This window comes from Equus caballus, chromosome X (assembly GCF_041296265.1).
Source record: "Equus caballus isolate H_3958 breed thoroughbred chromosome X, TB-T2T, whole genome shotgun sequence".
Lineage (NCBI taxonomy): Eukaryota > Metazoa > Chordata > Mammalia > Perissodactyla > Equidae > Equus > Equus caballus.
In genome coordinates, this window is record NC_091715.1 from 130,083,964 (window position 1) to 130,105,980 (window position 22,017).

At 43.5% G+C, this 22,017-nt stretch overlaps 1 protein-coding gene across 10 annotated transcripts in view; it reads right to left on the minus strand.

Moving 5' to 3' along the window:
• ARHGEF6 (Rac/Cdc42 guanine nucleotide exchange factor 6) overlaps positions 1–22,017 on the minus strand; it is a 105,698-nt gene that overhangs the window by 74,903 nt on the left and 8,778 nt on the right. For 4 of the 10 annotated variants that reach the window (XM_070258217.1, XM_023634028.2, XM_001489854.6 and 1 more), the window contains exon 3: positions 1,869–1,953. In XM_070258217.1, coding sequence (XP_070114318.1) covers positions 1,869–1,953 — 85 coding nt within the window. Of the gene's footprint in view, positions 1–1,868; positions 1,954–18,799; positions 18,926–20,013; positions 20,870–22,017 lie in introns of those variants that run through there. The other 6 variants (XM_023634026.2, XM_070258216.1, XM_070258215.1 and 3 more) reach the window with 3 other exon arrangements.

The window sequence follows — 22,017 nt, forward strand, 5'->3', positions numbered from 1 at the left end:
AACCATTTGCAACAGTATGCCCTGTTATCCAAGGCAGAACTATATTGGGTACCAAACAGCTGTTTGTGGCTCTTATTACTTTGAAATATTTCAAATTTCTCTCTTTGTTTTTTGGCCCATAACGGAGTGGTTCTTTTCTTCCTTCCATGTAACAATGTGTGTGGCATATTTGGTGTAAAATCTTCCTTGAGCCTGGGGGAGGGGATAGGTGGGAGAACGAGAATGAGAGGGAGAATGTGTGTCTGGGAAAGACGCAATCTTGAGACTCGAATAAGTTTTTAAAAAATCAAACTCAAGAGTCTTCTCTTCCTTGAAACCTTGTGAAATTCGATCAGACCAGCGCTGAGCTGGATGTTTTCAGTATGCTGAGAGTGTGCTAAAGAGAGGCGCTGGCTTCTTGACAAATTCAAATGAGGGTTCTTTTCCTCTCCATTTATTTTTAAAAGATATAAACTGCAAAAGTCTAAAGCCCAAACATTCCCTAGGCGACAAGCTCAGTATCCAAGTAATTTCCTTGATGCTGTGGGTTTTAACTTTCACCTCCTTGTATTTTATAAATATCTGTGGCAAGGAAAGAGACTGGAAAACTTGCTAGGAGAGTTTGGCAAAGGAACATATAATTTGTATGGCATAATGTTAGAATTATACGATCCTGCCTGCCCAGAACTGGATAGTTGTCATGTGTGTTAAATATAGTTACTTGAATTAGCTGTACTTTCTGCTATACGCCTTGCAATAGCTCAAAAGCCTTTTCTTCCAAATAGCAAAAGAACAACTTCGGAGAAGTATTTTTACATGTATTGCTATTATATACAGCTCTTTTGACTAAAACTATAATTACTTGATAGCTTCCTAGATGCTCCATCCTATTTGGCACTTGATTATATTGTCTGCGCTTGTTCTTTAATTGTTTCACGTGGGCAAGTTGAGTCTCTCTAAATAGGCAGTAATTTTCTCAAGGGCGGGGACCCCATCTTACGCTTCCTTTGTGGCACCTGGCCGTGCTGGGCACGCAGCCTGTTGACTCTCCAACAGTTTGAGCAGCAAGACCCATGTTGGGGCATGAGGGCTCTCGAGTCAGTCCAATGTGGGTTTGAATCCCAGCTCTGCCACTTACTTTCTAGTTGGGCAACTGTGGCCTAGCTTTCCTCATTGTTTATATGGAACTAATAATAACACGTCCCCCCAGGTTTGTTTCAAAGATGGAATGAGACTACCTATGGGTCTTAGGACAGCCTAGACCATGGTAAGCGTTCAGAGTATTTTGACTATGGTTATTACTGCCCAGCTGGAGGTAAGATACTCTATCACAGAAGGAGGGAAGTTAGACTTATCATTGTTTTCTTCGGACTTACTAGGATTTATATTTAATACCTCCAATGTGGTGGGTATTAAATATTTAAATAAAAAATACTCTTTTCACTCACTATGAGCCTGAGACTTCATTTCGAGTGCAAGGTTACCGAGGGGTTCCTTTACAAGGACAAAGACATATGGAAAACTATGAGAAAAATATGTCTCTGGTGGGGAAAGGGAAGTAATGGCTCTATTTTGTAAACTTTATGAAAAAGGGAACTGGTCTTTATTTTCTGTCTTGTACTCAATTGCCTATTCAATAGCTTTGAATGAAATAGTTTCTTGGTTCTTCACGTTATATTAAGGGTATTAGAATGACACCTGTAATAGATATGTTTCAATCCTAAACTATGAAAAATTAAAGCATTTGACACCCACTGGGGTTTATTTGGGGGGAGGGGAGAAATTTGCACCAATTGAACAATCCTGGCTGTAGTTGGCCCCTAGGGAAATCAGAAACAAATGGATTGCAACGTGTCTCCCAGAACTCATAAATCACAAGACCTGCTTACCTTCTGTTGCTTTGTTGACAGCTAAAAGAGTGCTCAGGACCTTGGAGAAGTTGACCCCCGAAAAAAGGTCATCAGGATCAAATACCTACGAGAAAGGAAATTGAAACTGTAAGACACTGTAAGTATTCAATGCAACAAACCAAGCTAACAAAGGCCACTTCCTCCGGCTCTCAGGAGAAAAACATGTAAAAGCCAAGACCCAAACCTCTGTATACCTTTGGGAGAAATGAAAGCAGCAGCTGAGCTGCCTAATGACATGTGGCGGGCCATCAGTGAGTCAGAGCGAAGCAGTAATGGGAAATGAGAGCCAAGCTGAGAAGGCAGGGCCCACCAGGAAATGCAGAGTGCATGCTCAGACCCTCTTCTGACCTGAACATATCAATACTCGCAGCCCCGTTACAGGAAACTCGTATGCATGGGTTACAGTTAATGCCCCTCACCTACAGAATGTCCTTACCAGTCCACAAAGAAGGAAGTGGAGCTTTTTTAACGCATTTTCATCTGTACAGTTCATTCACTGTACTCAAGAGGGGCACTGTCAGCAGCACCTTTCTCTCTGTTCCCTGCCGTCCCTGCTGCCACCCACTGGATCCCAACTCCTTGGCAACCCAATTGCATATCGCCTTTCTGCCCAGGTTTGCCTTTTGCTCCCAGCCTCAGTTCCTGGTTTCTGCTGCTTGACCTCGCCCCTCTCAGCTCATCTTCATGGATTTGAACCTTTGTCTGCCTGAGCCTATAAGTTCTTCCTGACCTTAGGTGACTTTTCCAACATGACCTCTGGCCTTCCTGATGCTACTCAACTGTCAGCAACAAACCATTAAATAAATACAGTATTTCACTTTGCCAGTCTCGACCATCACTCTGATATGCCAGTGTCCCTAGTGAAGATACTAATCAGTTGTTTTAAATACAGTTTGTTAATTTTAAAACGTATTCAATGTATTAAAATGTATTGAGACTTCTTCTAGTCCCATATATGTATATTTGAAACTAGAAGTATTCTTCAGCACTGGCACAATCTATTAATCTGCCAGGCAATGATGTATGTTGAGTGTGTATATATATGTAACCAGATGCCCACCTTCTGGATGGAAATGAACCTTCTAAAAACATTTCGTCCCAGGATGTTTAGATTTTGCATCTTTTTTTTCCCAAATGTGGTGATGGGAATAAAATGTACCTTTCATGTACCACATGATTGGTAAGGGGCCTACGATTCTGCAGGATCTGTCGTCCCATTAGGTGAGCCATTTGTTCCATTTCTAATCTGCATGTTTTCTGGGAGCCATGTCAAGACAAAATTTTATCTTCTTTGTGTACCTATTCTTGAAGACCTAAAACCTGTCTCTAGAATGAAAATATATAGTATCTATTTTTTTTTCAAATTTAGGGAAGGCGTCAATATAGATAACATATGCAAATGTGAGCCTACAGAAGTCTGCCTATTCTGGGATTCACAACTCTACTTATTTATTTAATCAATGAATGTTTTTGGTCATTAAAATGACCGAAGAGCCCAATCACATCTAAAAATGAGACACTAATATACTTTTAGTAAAGGGGTAATGCCAAAATTACTAATATTACTAAAGTTAAATGACAATACAATCCAAATATGTTGCCGAATGCTTCAATATAAAATTCAAAGTTTTCCAGGAATAAATTGATAGGCATTCTGTCTTCATTTGCCAAAGCCTGGGTGAACACGGTGCGATAGACCCTGGAGAGAGTATTCAGTAGCCCAGGGGATTCCAGAATTACTGATCTCCCTTAGAACTGATCAGTGGGAAAGTGCTAATGACATGTATGCCAAAATGGTAACAAAGCAAAAAATTCATTTCTTTTTAGCCCATAATTTCTAATGGGAGTGTGAATATGCGTGCTCGTGTAAATATGTTTATTGGGTAGGTGTGGTGGGGATGGGTAGAGTCTAAAACAATAAGCAGAAGTAAACACTAGCAGAATAAAGCATGAGAGCGAAAGCTGTGATAAAAACCTCTTTCTTTCTTTTTCTGTTGCTCCTTTTCCAGGTTAATTGACTGCCTATAAACGGCAACACTGGCATTATTCACTTGTACTGATACTTGACTGAATTTGGGAACAAACAAACTGATCAGAAAATGAAACATGCATTAACAGAGTCATTGCATCTGCTTGAGGGAAGTTGCCTGGACTATACATAGTTCCCTTTTAGAAAACCCCAATACACTAGATTTTACCCATGGACACTGTTCTTCTCACTGCAAGTCTATTCTGTGGCACTAGCAACTACACAAGAAAGAGTTGGAAGAGGCCTCTAGGGACTAGTAGAGAAGGCAATGCCTAAGGGTTATGACTTCAGAACAGATGCAAGATTAGATAGAACCATGAACACCCTCCAGTGCACCATACTCTCCTAAGCCTCAAACTGAATGATATTGAAAATTCCACCCCAGACCTTTCTTCCATGCACTTGAGATTGGTCCCCTACTAAAATGGACATATTAATTGGAGGGAGCACAACACTTTCAGCTGTTACCAGTCTTTTATACCTTAGTGGAAATCAGAGGTATGAGACTGAGTTTAGAGATGATGATGATGTAGAGAAAAACCAAGGGTACTGGCGCACAACTGGGACAAAGTAAGGGAGAATCCCCCAATGTGGAGAGGGTTTGAGCAGAACAAGGAAAAGTAGATTAGAGAACAAGCCATTTGCCTAGGACTAATCCCAATCATTCATGTATACAAAATAGAGAACCAATCCCTCTGTTCTATCTGCAAAGCACTGGGATTGTTAAAAGGTAGTGCAAATTTATAACATGGATGGACCTTGAGAGAATTATGTTAAGTGAAATAAGCCAGCGAGAGAAAGATAATCTGTGTATGACTCCACTCATATGAGGAATTTAAAATTATGGACTAAGAACAGTTTAGTGGATACCAGGGAAAAGGTGGGGTGGGGGGGTGGGCAAAAAGGGTGAAGTGGTGCACCTACAACATGACTGACAAACATTAATGTACAATTGAAATTTCACAAGATTGTAACCTATCAATAACTCAATAAAAAAATAAATAATAAAAAAAAGGTAGTGCAAATTTGTACCTTTATGCTATATGTGATTTTCCAACACAAAGTTATGATGATTCTCATCTTCTAGTACTCTGTGTAAGCCTCGCTAGCCTGTTTAGTGTCTCTGGTATGAAACTGAGGCCCAGATTAGCTGAACTTTCTTTATACCTTATTTGGTCCAGAAATTAGCTGGTAAGTTCCAGTTGGATCTGTGAAAGTAAGACGAACAGCAGGATTCCCTCCCTCCATTTACCACTACTTGAGGCAGACAGGAAAACAAGGATCGCTTCTTAGACTACTGCTAGGTGGTTTCAAGGTCTCACTCCTGCAACAGGATGCGGCAAGTTTCAAGTATAACAACAACAACAACAAAACATTTACTCTACTCTGGGTAAGCAATAGGAGAGACAGGAACTAAACATCATTAAAGATTTTTTAAAGTGTTTATATATAGCCAGTCTAAGGCCCAACATCAGCTACTGAAATCAGAGAAGGCATTTAATGTTTAAATGTTTCCCCACATTTTCCCATTTTGGATATCCACAGTGACAGCAAAACCTATTTTCCATCCACTAAACACCAGGTGTTAATTCTGAACTGTTAGGGATCTGCCAGTATAAACTGCATAGAAGTGAATACTTTTATGACTTTACAAATAGTTCCTTTTGGAGTAGTTTTCAGTTTCAACATGTATGCTATTTTATGACATTTTTCCTAAACTGACAAAAGCAAGGAAGCACATGAGAAGAAATTCCCCTAACCTCTCGTTCCGTTCCCTTGATAATCTTATAGCTACAATTTACTGAATTACTGAGCCTTTGCTATGTGCTGTGTGCTGACACTATGCTTGGAGATATCCCCGTTCATCGCACTTGATTCTGCCAGCAAGCCTGTAACGTGGGTACAATGATTTCCCCCGTTTCATAGATGAGTAAACTGAGACTCAGAATAGTTGTCACAAAGCAAGAAAGGATGGAGCCAATAAAAATACACAAGAAAGTGCTCTGAGGGGCATTTTAGCCCTGTAGGCATACTTTATGTTTTCAGGAGACCTTAAAAAAATGAAAAAGAAATCTGTGGGTTTGGACACAAAAAGAAATCCCTTGCTGCTGTCAATGCAATCAGCATCTGTACCATCTGCAGAAAGCTTGTTACAAGCTCTAAGATGACTAATTCAACTAATTGTGGCAAAGGGAAAATCTCCCATAGGAAAGGACTGTCTCCACAAGGGCCTTGCCTACTTCCTGTACTGTGCTTCTCATTTCAAGGGGCAGCTCTGACCCAGCGGGAACCTGATCATGTTTGCCGGAAGTGGGGAAGGGCTGCACTGAGTTACTCCTTTTTGTTCATCTGGTTCCACCTTGTGAGTCACCATCCATACTTGTGAGGTGTTGGGTGGGTGGGGGTCCAGCCCATGGTTATAGGACCAAGCTAAAATATTCCTTGACATCATGCTCTGACAACCTGAGTTAACCAGTCACAGCCCTAGCCACATCCTTGTTAAGAGAAGAAGCCAAGCTGTATACTAGTTCAGAATGGGTAACGTCTCTAATGTCATGCGGCTTCAGTACCACTTAATCAACTTCCATTTAATGTGAATTTAGGGTTTGAGGTGATCACAATAGGCTCCATCACTCGACTGTTAAAATCTAATCAACTGGAAATCAAGTAATTCAGTGGAGCCACATGCACAGAGTTTATGTTTTAGTCCCATTTTTAAAAAAAGATTCCAAATATTTTAGGAACATTCCATGTCTCCCTTGTTCTTATTGTTCTTGTTGAATAAAGTCTTCAATTAATTTAACCCATCTTGAATCACATTCTCTAATTCTCACAGCTAAGCACGCTGCCTCCGTTAACCCCTGAACTTTGGAGGAAATGTCACTATACAGTGTGAGAGAGCAAGCAAATCTGAGCTGCTTAATCAGATTTCACTGGGTGGCACGGCTCCTGGCTCTGTGAACATGACCTGGGACGCTTCCATAAACTCCTCCTAAAAGCAGTCACAAAGTCAGCAACAAATAACGCTCTTAGCTCAGAAATTGGACTCAGCCACTAGTATTCCACTTACTAGAATATAGTAGATGGCATTTGTACCCTGCCTCATTTTAAATAATAACTGTTTCTATTTGATATGGAGCCAACTTAAGACAGCAAACCCTGCTCTCTAGTCCTCTCTTATTTCCTTCCTTTCTCTCCATTTCAGCAATTTAGGGAACAAGATCTGACTTGTGTGCATGTAACCGCAATAACACTCGTGTATTGAAAAGAACACTGGCGTGAGGGTCAGAAGACCTTGACTCTAGTCCCAGATCTGTCACTGCTGAGCAGTTGTGAGGACCTTAGAAAAGCACCATCCCTTTTTTGTGGCTGTTTCTCATCTGCAAAGCAAGAGATGTCTTTGACCAAAGAAGCACAGTGAAAGGCCTGCTGGCCCATCATCTGAATAGGGGCTCTCAAAGGCAGCATCTTGCCTGGGTCCCCAAGGTTCAGAATCTGGTCTTCAATCCTCAAGGCTCTTGAGAACGAACCCACACTAACCAAGTTCACAAAAGGCCCATCCATAAGCCAAAATGCCTATTTACTAATTTTTAATAAAAAATGAAACATTGGGGCTGGCCAGGTGGTGTAGTGGTTAAGTTCACACGCTCCACTTTGGCGGCACAGGGTTCACAGGTTTGGATCCTGGGAGCAGACCTACACACCACTCATCAAGCCATGCTGTGGTGGCGTCCTGCACACAAAGTAGAAGAAGACTGGCACAGATGTTAGCTCAGCAACAATCTTCCTCAAGCAAAAAGAGGAAGATTGGCAAAAGATGTTAGCTCAGGGCCAATCTTCCTCACAAAGAAAAAAGAAAGAAACATTAAGAGGACTGGACACTCCCACTTTATAGCCAGATCACTCTCTCTCTCAATAGAGAAATCTACATGGTAAGCCAAATTATAACTAGAAATTTGTTGGATAGTATTGAACCAAAGCAAAGGGAATCTGGGGTATCACAGCTTACTATAATTATTACCTGTTTATAAGTTGATTTTTTCAAAATGTCATTTTTAATCTACTTATAAATTCTGGCTCTATCTTGCTGCCACTGCCTAGTGGGACGTGGACTGTGATTGTGGTTGGCTTTAACCATCTCTGTTCTTTTGTCCCTTTGGATTTATATAGAGTCACTTTACATAACTAAGATGGGCTTCTAGATTACTTGGACCTCACAGAATCCAGAGCCAGGAAGTTCAACTCCATAGGAGCAAGGATCTGAGCATAATCCCTCACTGCTCACACTTCATGGCAAGGTCACCAAATCCACTTCCTGAAGGCCTCCTTAGCATCATCAACATCAATACATCACACTTTATGATCTCCATTTTTCCTTTTTTATTTTCAAGATTGGCAACTGAGCTAACATCTGTTGCCAATCTTCCTTTTTTTTTTCCTTCTCCTTCTCCCCGAAGCCCCCCAGTCCATAGTTGTATATGTTTTAGTTGTAGGTCCTTCTGGTTGTGCTGTGTGGGACGCCACCTCAGCATGGCCTGACGAGGGGTGCCATGTCCACACCCGAGATCAAACCAGTGAAAACCCAGGCCACTGAAGTGGAGCGTGTGAACTTAACCACTCGGCCATGGGGCCGGCCCCTCCATTCTTCCTTCTTGGCACTCCTTTAAGGGAAAACCACTTTCTCCATAACAGAGAATTATCTTCAGTTGAGTATTAAGTGTTCAGGAAAGAGGGAGATGAATGAGGAACGATACAGGCATCTTGGTGGGGACAGTCTCAGGATTAAAAAGAGAATGAGAACAACTGGCTCTGGATAATCTCACCACAAAGAGAGTAGGCGCGGAGGAAAGGGAAAGATGAAATCTCCCTTGTCAATAGCGCTTGCCAAGCCAAGGACAGGAGGCAAGAGGTCTAGAACCAGCTGTCGCTCAAGCAGCCAGCCATTGTGGCCTGCCCCCCTGCCCCTCCTCCTGTACTCCTGTCACTAGAGCCTTTGCAGGAGCCACACTGGCTGCCAGTTTGGAGGGGTGGAGGTAGACGGGTGCTGCCTCAGCTGCTGGAGCATGTGTGTGCTAGACCTGGAGGTGTCCTCCCCAAGCCCCTCACCCCCACCTCTTCAGAGAAGGGGACTTATTTCCAAGTGTTCCAAATTGGAATGCAGAACACATTTTCCCAGAGACACAGTGTCACACCTGCCACTTAATCTCTGTGAGTTCTATAGTTCAGCCACATGAGTTATTAAACAGGCCGTTGTGGGCCAGCCAGAAAACATAATTATCTGTTTCTACAGGAAAATGTTTTCTGTTTTCCTAACAATAATTTACAAATGAACTTTTGGACAACAATCCATTTTTATATTGAAGAATGCTTGGACGTGTGTTCCCAAATCAATGCCCAACATCCTTTAGATTTTTACCCTGTCCTTTCATATAAAGGATGAATATGGGGCCGGCCCCATGGCTGAGTGGTTAAGTTTGCGCACTCTGCTTCGGCAGCCCAGGGTTTTGCCAGTTCGGATCCTGGGCACAGACATGGCACCGCTCAGCAGGCCATGCTGAGGCGGCATCCCACACGCCACAACTAGAAGGACCCACAACTAAGATATACAACTATGTACTGGGGGGCTTTGGGAAGAAAAAGGAAAAATAAAATCTTTAAAAAAACAAATTAATTAATTAAAAAAAATAAAGGATGAACAAATACCCTAGACACTCGAGTACTACTTATTTTAGAACTCCTCGTGATGAAAGAACCAAGCGATACGTATGTAGACTATGAGCCTATGTGTGGAAATCGCAATAGTTGACAGCTCCGGCCTGTTTAACAGTCCAGGCAGTCACGGAGGGGTCTCACCTGTGAAGATAGGGCTCCCACAGCCCCTGCTTTTCCTATCATTTAGGGTTGGGGCCTGAGAGCCTAACAGAAACAACTGCTTCACTATGAATTCCACACACAGGACAGACTGGTGTTAACTGAGCCCCACACAAAGATTAGGACGGGAGGAGGGCAACAAAAAAAGGAGCCCCTGCAGGTCGCTTTAAGCAGCAGCTCCTCTGGCAGTTTCATCTGCTGCTTTCCATAAAGTCCCCCACTGGCTTACCCTCACGTTTCTTTCTTCTGAACGGCTAAGCCTTACAGTCTGTGTAGATGCCGCACACCTAAGCTCTCAATCATCTACCACCGCAATAGTCTCTGTTTATTCTGTGGGTGTTAAGCTTAGCCCTGAATTTCCAATTAGAAGGCAGACTCTTTGAAGTCCAAATTGCCCCACGGCCCTGGCCCAGTATTCAACGTATATGAAACACGACAAATAATCATTCCTTGGTTGGCCGACAGGATGTACTGTCAGAGAAACATAAATATAAGTTGTGCCTGGAACGTAAGCCCTATGAAGCCAGTTTTTAAAAAACATTTTCTCTTCTGTATCCTCAGTGTCTAGAAGGATGCTCGTCACATAGTAGGTCCTCAATAAACATTTGATGAATTAATGAAAGTTTAGAAGCTCTTGCCAATAGATGATTAATCATGATTGAAGAAAAAGTATTGTTGAAATTACAGTAAAGTCAAAAAGAAATATCAGTCAGGAAGAAAAAGATCAATTTCCATGTGACTTTCCAGGAAACCTCTATCATCCAAAATAACGTGCACCTGTACTCATTTGCAAAATGAAGCCCTGGGACGGTGAGGTGACCAAAGGTGCTTCAGACTTCCAGGTTGTGGGTTTCACTGAGTTGCGTGCTAAGTTTGGGCGAAGTCCATCATTGCTGGCCTATGCCAGGGAGTACAGGTTCCTTTTCAATCTTCTCACAAAGCACCATGACCTAAGCATTACAGAGAAGAGAAGCTGGAAAGAACTCTGGGATTTGAGTGCTTTGCTGGAACTGGCTATATTCTCTGAACTGTTTATTGTAAAATAGCTTAAACGACAAACACTACTAGCCGCACTCCCCTGTCCATACCCTGCTCTAAGGCAGGCTCCGAGTCGCAGCAGAGCACAGTGGGGCATGGCAAAATATGGCAAAGTAACTCACCAGAAGCAAAAAGGGGTGACAGGCAATTTGAAAGACTACTCGTCACATGCCCAAAGTCCCTCTTACACCAGCTAATCTGGGTGGGAAGATATTGTACCAGAGTTTCTACCATTTTCTTCCTTTAGAGATCACCTTCAACAACACATTTGGCAAAGACTTTTGGCACTCCTTGCTATGTCTGTGTGTGAGTCACTTTTTCAAAAGTATGTCAGTTTCAGAGATGCCCATCAATGTCTAACAGATATCAATCAATCAATTAATTAATGAGTTTTTGTCCATCAGATCCCAAACAACATTTGCACTTAGGAAACAATCCAAACACAGTAAGGTGGGCATTCAGGAGCTCAAATATCAGAGACATCAGGAATGGTGCTTTTGGTTAACATCCATGTCTCTCAGCCTAATAGAACCCAGCCTAGAACTGCCTACAAGATCAAGTCCACACTCTCCAGGCTAGCATTCAAGTTTCTTGTCAAGCTGGTCTCACCCTAGGAAGCCCATCATGTCTCATCATCATCTCCTCGTATGCCCCAGAATCCTTCACTTTCTTCACTGTGCCTCTGTCTGATATGTATACTTCTCCTTACAAAAATGTTGCCTCAACCATTTGAATCTTAGCTGTCCTTCAGGACCCATCCTACAGCACTCCACTCCCCTCACTGGGGTCTTCCCCAAACGCTCTACCTCAGTACACAATGGGCGTCTCTTCTTCCGAACTCCATATTGTGTTCTAAACTCTGGAACCACTAACTTGGATACCTAGCTACACTGCTATACACTGTTAAATCCACTATTTCCCATATACATGCTGCCTCTTTACACAGTGCCAGGCATGGCACTCACCATATAGAGAGTGAACAAGTACTTGCTGACTATTAGTCTTTCCTTTCAACCTAAAATTTAAACAGATATTTCTTCCACCAGAAACACTTGTCCTTTTGGCATGACTTCCCCCAAAGGAAAGACAGGGAAAAAGTAATTTTTTCTGTAAGAATTTGATAAATCAGGCCTCATATATTTTCATCATTTGGTAAAACAGAGTCTTCTTTTTGAAGAATATGATTGAGAGAAGTGAAGAATGCTGACAAAGCGTTCACCTCACCAAAAGGAAGGGAAGTTACTGCCTGGGATCACTTTGGAGAACCAGAGCCAGAGTCCCAATGGGCAAATCTCACACCTTGAAAATCTAATAAGTCTGGAGAGTTTGAGTAACATAAGAAATAAGAAGTGACCTGAGAATTGGAAAAGCAGACAAGGTCTCCTACACGACATTATGGGCCCTAATCTCTCATACCTTTAATTTTCTTTTCTTTTTTTTTAATTTTTAAAAAACGTGAAACAGGTACTCTAGCTTGGCATAAAGAAACCGAGCAATATCGTATTATAAGAGACCTAGCTTTCTTTTTATCCTTATTTTCATCTACTAAAGAGTCATTTCCATGAATAAAAGTCAACTCTTGATAATCTACATATAGGCTATTAGATATACAAGCTACCTAAAATAAATTTTTAAAAAATTCATCCATTCATTATCCATTCAATAAATATTTACTGAACACCTGGTATACGCCATGCACTAACACATAAACTTGTTTTAAGTTGAGAAATAAAAAGAACACTATATAAAATCAGGCAAATAAAGAAGTCACCCACAGGTACACCAACCATTAAACCATTGCTTTCCATTCTGTTGAGTTTCCTTGAGGTGATTTTTTAATCCCAAATCAAGATTTCACCCCATCAATAACACATTCCCAGACACCATCACGTCTTCAAAGAATGCAAACTGGTCCTATTACAGCACAAATGCTTATTTGCACTGTCACAACATATATTTCCTTAACGAAGTGGTTAGATTTCTTTTGTTAGTGAAATACTGCATTCTCTTAGTTTGCATGCATGTCTCGGAAATTATTGGTAAATATCCCATTTGATGGAGACCTAGCCAAGAACAGACAAACTGCAAGATGGAACGGTCCCAGTGTTCAGGCCTGCTTCACACACCGGGCTCTTCGTAAAAGATGTTAAGAGCTTGACACCTTAAAGATGCCTCTTAAAATAGTGTTCATGCTTCCAAGGGGTAGGGAAACCTGTATGTTACTGTCCAGACTGAGACAAATCTTTAATCTTGGTTCCCCTCACTGCTCTGCATACTGCTGCACTTCATATCACTTTAATTTAATTCCTTCTTTTCCCTATTGCCCTATTCAATCCCTCAATTGACACGTCTGATCTCTGTAATAATATTCAAGTCCCCAAGAAAGTATAAAGCTAGCATTTTACTCTGTTTGTCTAAGCAGAACTTAATTAGGAAGGTAAATCTTCTGCGAGAAGTCAAATAGAAGTGATGTGTGATGAGATGCTGTTCCTGATGATCCATCTCTCTGAACCCATACACCCCTCTGGATGGTAGGGTGCAGTCTGCCAGGGTATGACAAGGCCCGCAGCTAATCAGACAGACATTTGGTATCATAAGTCTTTCTTGCAGATGACAGCAGAGGAATAAGCAATGTTAATGTCAAAATGCAGATATGGAGTGGCCTCTAGACTGAGTGGACGTGTACCTCCTCTAAAAAGTTAGTAAGCAAAGGCCCTAAGAAACTGGCAAGTGCCCTCACATGTCTTCGTTTGCAATTCAAAGGCAAGATCTTAAACTTCCTTTTGGTACTAACCCCAATGTCATCACCAATGGCTCTGCATACCTTATGCTGTGCTGGCAACGTCTTCACCTCTCAGACTGATCCCTGGGGGCCGCCCCAGCGATAACATATGACCAAATTACAATGGGGCCGGAGTACAGGATAGCTGGCCAAGACTGTGTGGTTTTAATAAAGAGCTATATTGTGTTCTGTTGCCCCCAGAAACAGCCTGGATTAGAATCAGCATTAAAACCAAATTAGAGTGAGTGAGATTTAAAACGAGATAACTTTCACATCTCACGTCAGGGAGATTCAATCAATCATCAAATTTTCTAACAAAAGGCATTCCTTTTGGTATTATCAATATATATTCAACCCAATTCAGAAACAACATGTTTCCTTTTTAAGTATTACATACTGTGTTTTTTTGTATAGAGGCAATTCATTTTGATTTTCTCCCTCAACCATGCCCAATTCAACAGATTTATTACTTATTTCCTGGGGGCAAGAGGGAATGTTTTTGTCAGTACCACCAAAAACAAAAAAACATTTGTTGAATTGTTTAATTTAAGTAAAACAATAAGCATCTTGCTCTGGTGTGTGTTTTTAAATTTCAAGCTACTGTAATTATAAAATAAATATGTTTCTTTTAAAAGATACAAAAACTAAACTACTTCATCCAGGTAAACATGAGAAACTGAAAATATTCTTTTTCCACATTCTTCTAGTTCATGCACAGACTAGAAAAGAGTGAAAAACTTTCCTGATTTTTCAATTCTAAGAGGAATCCATCCAAACTATTTCTATTATTAGCACACAAAATGGTAGCTAAAGAAGTTGCCGTGGTTAACAACTGAATAATTCATAGTCTCGGAAGAATTCAGTTGCTTTGTCTTCTCCAGTTCCTCTTTAGAACTAGAACCCCAAATATATTTCTAGGCCTGAGTTGTTATAAGGAAACTATATAGAAGTTATTTCCAGTAGTTAAAAATTGGCCACTATAAGCATTGAGAACAACAGTAAGACAATAGCTGGAGATTTGACATGAACTTTTATAATCATTTTATAAAACTAGCAAGATTACACATATATCGTCAGAAATTATAGTTAAAAATACCAGTCTCTGTTCTAAGGCTATCATTGGGCTACAATAGCACTGAAATTTAAACTGTCTTTATGTAGCCTTCCAAATAAAATAGATAAACAAGTTAAATATGGTATAACTAATTTTAAACACATTTCAACATACTCTAATCTAAATTGAAATTATTTTCTATGATGTGAGACACTGAGAACTTCAAGTCCAGAAAAAAAAGCACTTCAATTAGTGAGTGAGAGATGTTAACAGTGTTGAAAGGATTAATTTCTGCTGTTAAATCTGAGAACAGAGGCGAAGGCTGCCATCACTATTCATCTAAAATTCCCAGAAACATTCAACTTTGCCTTCGAAAGAGGGGTGTTGAGTATGGGGGGATTTTTCCTTCAACTTTATTTTTTTTAAACGTTTTTCCAAAAACAAGCAGTCTCTGCCAAATAAAACATGGAACTGAGAAACACGATGGCTGGATTTTTTTCCTGTTTTAAGTTTCATCCCTGTCTAAACTCTCAATGTAACTTGTGTAAAGACTCAGACTCTTTGGAAAAGCCATCATTCCACAGGGCCCACTGTTTACCATTTCCTGTAACCGAGGGTTTTTTTAATGTTAAGATTTCAAAAGGAAATCTTTCTCTAAAGCATGACACTTAAGTGGAGTTTGCTTAACATAACTGAACTGAGTGAGTTTTTTTTTCCCCTGAGGAAGATTCACCCTGAGCTAACATCCACTGCCAAGCTTCCTATTTTATATGTGAGCTGCCCTGACAGCATGGCAACTGACAGATGAGCAGTGTAGGTCCAGCCCAGGAACCAAACCCAGGCCGCCAAAGCAGAGCGTGCCAAATTTAACCACTAGGCCACCAGGGATGGCCAAGTGAACTTTTTTAGATAATGCAATGTTATCATTTGTGAACACTAGTCTACCGGAATATATTAAAAGTCCAATTAGGAACTAGCTCTTATTGAAAGTTTACTCAATGCCAGGCACTGTGCTAAGTCTTTGACTTGCTTTCTCTCATTTAACGCTAAGACGTAGCATATGCCTAATAATAATAAAGTAGCATATGCCTAATGTAACCTACCACTACCACCAAGGAAGCTGGTATATACCTAATAAGTGGCTAACCCGGGTCACTTCAAATCTAAAGCCCAAGCTGTCAGCTACTGCACTGCTATACCACTTCTCAAGAACAAAGGTTTCTCTGACCAGGAATCAAACCTAGACAAAGGCAGGGCAAGTCACAAATTCTAGCCACTAGACCACATAGAATGGTTAGGTTGCCCGACCCCACATCAAAAGGCCCCAGAGAGTTATGTGTTTGGGGGTCTGCTTTTCATAGTTTTTCTGTCTCTTCTCCTGATGTGTAGTTGATTTCATTTCTTCCATGTTATACGTACACATATAATCTTTCTGCCATTGCCAGCATGTGTAATTTATAGCAGCAGCCTCTTCTCTCTTTATCACAACTTTCTATTTAGATGCTGTTTCCCAGTTCACAAAGTGCTTCCACATACCTTATCTCATGTAACCTAATTTGCTATTTCTAATCTGTTTTGGGATGAGCAACCAAATTACCCATAATTCCAATATGCTCAGATAAGTAAAAGTAATTAGGCTCTGAGTGAAGGCCTGAGGCAGTCTCCTAGAAATAAAGTACATAAGTCCTAGTGCAAATATGGGGCATCTCGTTTGCAGCCCAGACCTTCTCTGACCATTCAGTCATTCTATCAATCATTTATTTAACAAACATTTACTGAGCATCTGCTATGTGCCACATTCTGTAGTGAGTGCTAGAGTTATAAGGATGATCAAGCTCTGGTTCCTGTCTTTGAGAAGTTTCAAGACTAGTAGAGAAAGAAATGTGTCCACAGATTACCATAGTGAGAGTGGGTGGGCAGCATAGAGGTAGTTTGGCACAGGGATTAGGGGAAAATGGATGCTATCTGCCCAATCCATCAGAGGAGATTTTCTAGAAGATCCAAGGCTGAGGAGGAAGCTGGTATCTCTTTCTTTATGGTTCTCAGCTGGGTGGAGGCACTGGAGGTTGCTAGACTGCTGAAGTCTAGATAAACCAGGGAAATGGTTGTCAACTCTGGCTGCACATTAGCATCACTTGGGAAGCTTTCAAGACAAAATAATAACAAGACCTGGCCACTGCGGACAACTGTTGGGCAGTACCTACAGAAGTCGAACATATACACAGCCTATGACCCAGTAGTTCCATTCTTATGTATAAACCCTACAGAAATGTACACCAGGAGACATGCACAAGGATATTCATAGCAGCATTGTCCATAGCAACCCCAAACTGGAAACAACCCAGATATCTATCAACAGGTGAACGGATAAACAAAATATGGTACACCCACATGATGGAATACTACTAGCAATAAAAATGAATGAACCACTAGGATCCACAACAACATGGGTGACTTGTACAAATATTACCCTGAGTGAAAGAAACCTTATAGAAGTGAGTACAGGGGCCGGCCCTGTGGCCGAGTGGTTAGGTTCGCGCTCTCCACTTCAGCGGCCCAGGGTTTCGCTGGTTTGGATCCTGGGCGCAGACATGGCACTGCTCATCAGGCCACGTTGGGGCAGCGTCCCACATGCCACAAGTAGAAGGACCCACAACTAAAATACACAACTATGTACTGGGGGGATTTGGGGAGAAAAAGCAGGAAAAAAAAGATAGAAAAAAAAGTGAGCACATACTGTATGATTCCACTCATTTAAAGTACCAAACCAGAAAAAAACGAATCTATTGTCTTAGAAGTCAAGAAAGTGATGCCTGTTGGTGAGGGGTAGTGACTGGGAAGGAGCATGAGGGTGGCTTCCGGGTGCTGACAAGGTTGTGTTTCTTAATTAGTGTGCTGATTATATGGATGTGTTTGGGTATGTACGGACATGATTATATGGATGAATTTGTAAAGATTCGTCAAACGATATACTTTGGATTTGTGTAATTTCCTGAACTCATGTTATACTTCAATATAAAGTTTACTTAAACATTTTTTTAAAAAGGCCTGGGCCTCACTGCAAACCAATTAACCCAGAAGCTCAGGGGAGCGGACTCCAACATTTGTATTTTTCAAAAGCACCCCAAGTGGCTCTAATGTACAGCCACATCTGAAAACCAAGAGGCTAGGTGTTCCGGTATTTATCAACAATTCCTTTGGGGGGGGGGGGGGAACGGCTTGGCACATGGCAAAGGGAATGCGTTCTTGAGTAAGGGACATCAGTGACGACATTCTGGTTCTGTTTTGCACTGGCAGTGTGGGGCATTTGTCTGGATGATCTCCAAACCTCAGTTGCCACCACTGTATAATGGGCGTGCTACCACCTCCCTCCCAGTACTGTTGGGAGGATTAAGTAAAGCACCCAGCACAGCACCCAGAACACAGCAGGTGCTTGAGAAATGGTAGATACTCAACTCACTTTCTTCCTTTGCGTCTAAGTTCCCAAGGACAGTGATGAGAAGATTGCTGTAAACGGACAAAACTCACGGTCTCCATTTTCTCCTCCTGAATGAGTTTCTTTGTAAAGACTGAAGTAACGTTATCCTTGGACTAATGATGTCAAACGAGTATCGGACATTTCTGGGCTCTAGTCACTCAGTCTATTCAGCACCTGCTATTCCCAAAGATGAACAGAGAGCAAGCAGACTGTAGGTAAAGATAAACCACAGACCCTCCTTTGGAAAGCTTTCTCCTCTCCTCACCCCTAAGAACAGTGCCAGCCCTGGGCGAGCGAAGACAAGGCGGTGGGAATTGGCAAAAAGAATAGAAAAAAATGAGTAGCTTGGAAGACCTACCATGCATAAAATGTGCCAAATAAAACACTTTTGTATAAAATATCATGTCTTAGTAAAAACAAACAAACAAAACAAAACCCTAGGCTGAGAGCAGGAGATCCAAGCGAGAGTTTTGATGCTACTACTGGTAAGCTGTATGACTATGGTTCATTACACTTTTCTGTCTGTCTCATGAAAGTAATGCCATCTTTCCTACACCCTTTACAAGGGCACAGTGAGTTTCAGATAAGATAAGTAGAAGGCATCCAGAAAATTAAGCAGCAAAGAAATGCAAGATAAGAATACCAGCTGGAAATTTACCTTGTTCAAACTCCAATCGCCAACCACCAGCGCTCCTGAAGACTGAGAACCGGCTGCTATTAACTGCTTCAAGCACACCCAGAGACTACATCAGCCTGAAGCTCGCTTATATAAGAAGGGACTGCAGCACTGCCTGGCATGGAGCATAGTACTTTGCTTAAGAGAAATCCTTGGAAATGCCTCAGCTGAACTACAAGGGCAGGCCCAGGCCTTACATTTTGGAGAGGGGTGCCCTCAGTCACGGAACACCAGAACTGCGGCCGGAGCAAATGATGTCATCGGAGCTCCTCTTACCATGGCCAATGTCAAAATTAAGAGAGGAAGTTCAAGGACAAATTGTGGGGTTTCCGGGCAAATATAAGTTAGAAAAGCAGTTTTGACCTCAGAACCTTGCTTTAAAATTTGTTAATACTTCACAGAACATCAACTGAAATTTATCCTAATCTGTAATGGTTTTTTGGTTTACGTGAAGTTTTATTGACAAAAATATACATAGTTGCATAGAAAAATACATTCCTTTACTTTTACTCCCACCGCCCATTAAGAAAAGAAATAAAACCATATGAGTCACCCCGTATCCAAAAACAATAACAAACCAAAAACAAAAATATAAGATTTTTGAAGAGACAGAGATAAACTTAAGGGCTCTCCACTCTAGAGCTAAGAAACAAAATAGCTTAAATACCTGTTGGGTTCCTAAACGACTGGAAAATGAAAACTCGAAATTAACTACGGGCACGTTGGAACACCTTATAGAGTACAGGGCTTTCCCTAGCCACAAACCATTCCTTCGACAGACGTGCGTACTCGACGCCGAAGTTATCCCCAAATGTATGGATGCCAGGGATGACGGGGGACGGGCATCAAATTAGTATCAAAAATAGTACTGTTGACTCCTGCCCTGGTTCCAGGGGAAAGAAGGAATCCGGTCTGACGCAAACCTTGCGGCCAGAGCTGGACAACTCGCCCCTAAGTTTGGCGCGTCCTCGCTCTGCGCTCTCGGCCCCCGCCAACCCCCCCCCACCCACCCCCACGCCCGGCGCCCGGGATCTCAGAGCACTGTGAGGCCCTGGCAGGGAACGGACCCCGCCGCTGGGGCGGGGAGCCACGGCAGGGGGAGGAAGGGCGGCTCCTCTCCAACGGGGGTCCTTAGGCACCACCCCAGACCCTCGCGCTCTCCCCTTCCCCTGACCCGTTGCCCCCAGGCAGGTCACCTGGCTCGGCCGCTGCCCGCTTGTCCTCCGACTGCTCGCTCACTCCAGCCTCGCCGCCGCCGCCTCCTGGAAGCGGCTCGCCCTCCCGAGTCACGGGGCCGGCGAGCGGGCGGGCGAGCCCGTGCCAAGGCTGCGGGAACCCTTCAACTCAGCCGGAGCTGGGACCCTGCCCTGAGCGCGGCCGCCACCAGGGCGAAACTGGAGAGCTGGGCTCGGCTCGCCCGGGCGGGGAGGGGCGGCTGCAACTTTGCTCCTGGACGCGGGCGAGGAGGGGGCGCCCGTCTCCAAACTCCGTGCCGCGCCCGCAACCACTCCAGTCCAGGGATTTTTTTAATGCCTTTTTTTTTTTTTAATCAAAAGGGAAGCCGGATTCTTGCCGTCAAGTTCTCGCTTCCAGAGCCGTGCGGCTCGGCGGGCGGAGGACCGCGGGCCGAAAGCGGGGTGCGGGAGACGCGTCCCACTGGGTGCGCTGGCGGCAAGCCGGGCGAGGGCGCGCGGGGCGGCGGCGGGCGGGCAGGCAGCGGCTGCTCAGGGAACCTGCCTTCGCCGCCCCTCTGGACCCCGCTCAGCTGCCCGCGCTGGCCCCCGCCTTCCCGGAGCCAGAGCCCGGGAGGGAGAGCGGCCTGGAGGGACCCGGCCAGCGGTGGGGAAGCAATGACCCGGACCTGGATCGCTGAAGTAGGAACTGGAAGTGACAGCGGCGCAGGGCAGAGCAGCAGCAGCGGCAGTGGCAGCCCGGGTAGCCGTGGCAGCAAAAGAAGCCGCGGTGTAGCGGCGGCGGCCACACTGCGCATGCTGCTGCCGCCTGGTTCAGTCCCGAGCCCAGGGCTGCCTGCGCCTGGCCTGCTGCGGGCCAGTGCCAGAGCTCGGGCGGGAATCCTGGCCTCACAGACTAGCCCTTCCTGGTGGCCCACTTCCTCCTCCACCCTCAGATGCAGCTTGGAACCCCCAAGCTCTATGATGAGCCGCTGAGACACCCAAGCCAGGAAGCGCTCTCCAGGGGCTCTCCACATACCTCCCTTCCCCGAACTATCCCGGATGCCCTTCCTGGGCTGTCTGATAACAGGCCCCAAATCAAATAGGCTCTTTGAGGGAGAATAAAACGGTTTGTGATAGACGGGAAATATTTACAACCGTACTTGAAGTCCAATCTTTACAGAAATACAATGCAGTCGGTAAAAGATTAGGATGGCCAGAGTCGTGGGTGTCATTTAATGTAACCCATGCAAATTCCATTAGGAACGTCAGATTTGCTAACAGGAGAAAAAAAAAAACTTACCAAAATCCTCTTTAATCTTCCCACTAGCTCAAATAGAGCAGCTAAACATACAAAGCTTTGCCCAGCTGAAACTGATGGAAAGGGGCCAGTTAAAAAGTGTGTCCGACACCACTGAGAAAGGAGATGGCCCGGCAAGGAAAGAGAGCAAAGTCCGGCACACACATGTGCACGCACCATGCACACGCATGTATGCACACACGTGTACACACACGCATGTACGTGCATGGACAAGTCTCATGGAGAACGTGGGAGAAAGAAACCAGACTCCAGGGCGCACGTGAGCCCAGAGGTGTGAATGTCAAGTGCAGGCAAGACTGAGTGATGGCCTTGGGGGTCACCGACTGGAGGGGGCACCGGCGAGCCTCCTGGGAGCCGGGAATGTCCCGTATCTCGCTCTGGGGGTGGTTACACGGGCACACACGGGTGTAAAAACGTCAGCCTGGACCCTGGAGTGTAGTGTGGTCTCCTGAATGTGTAGTTTCAAGTGTAATTAAACACACACCCACCAGCGACGGTGTGGAGCCTGAGTGGGACCCTGGGACAGACAGGACCGAAATGGGAAAGGGCTGGGGTCTGGCCAGTGCCAGTTTCTTAGTTGTAACAAAGACATCCCGGCGATGGGAGATGTTAATAATGGGGGAGGCTGGGGGCGGGGTATTCAGGAAGAATCTGTACTGTCTTTGCAACTTCTCTGTAAATCTAAAATTCTTCCAAAATTAAAAGCG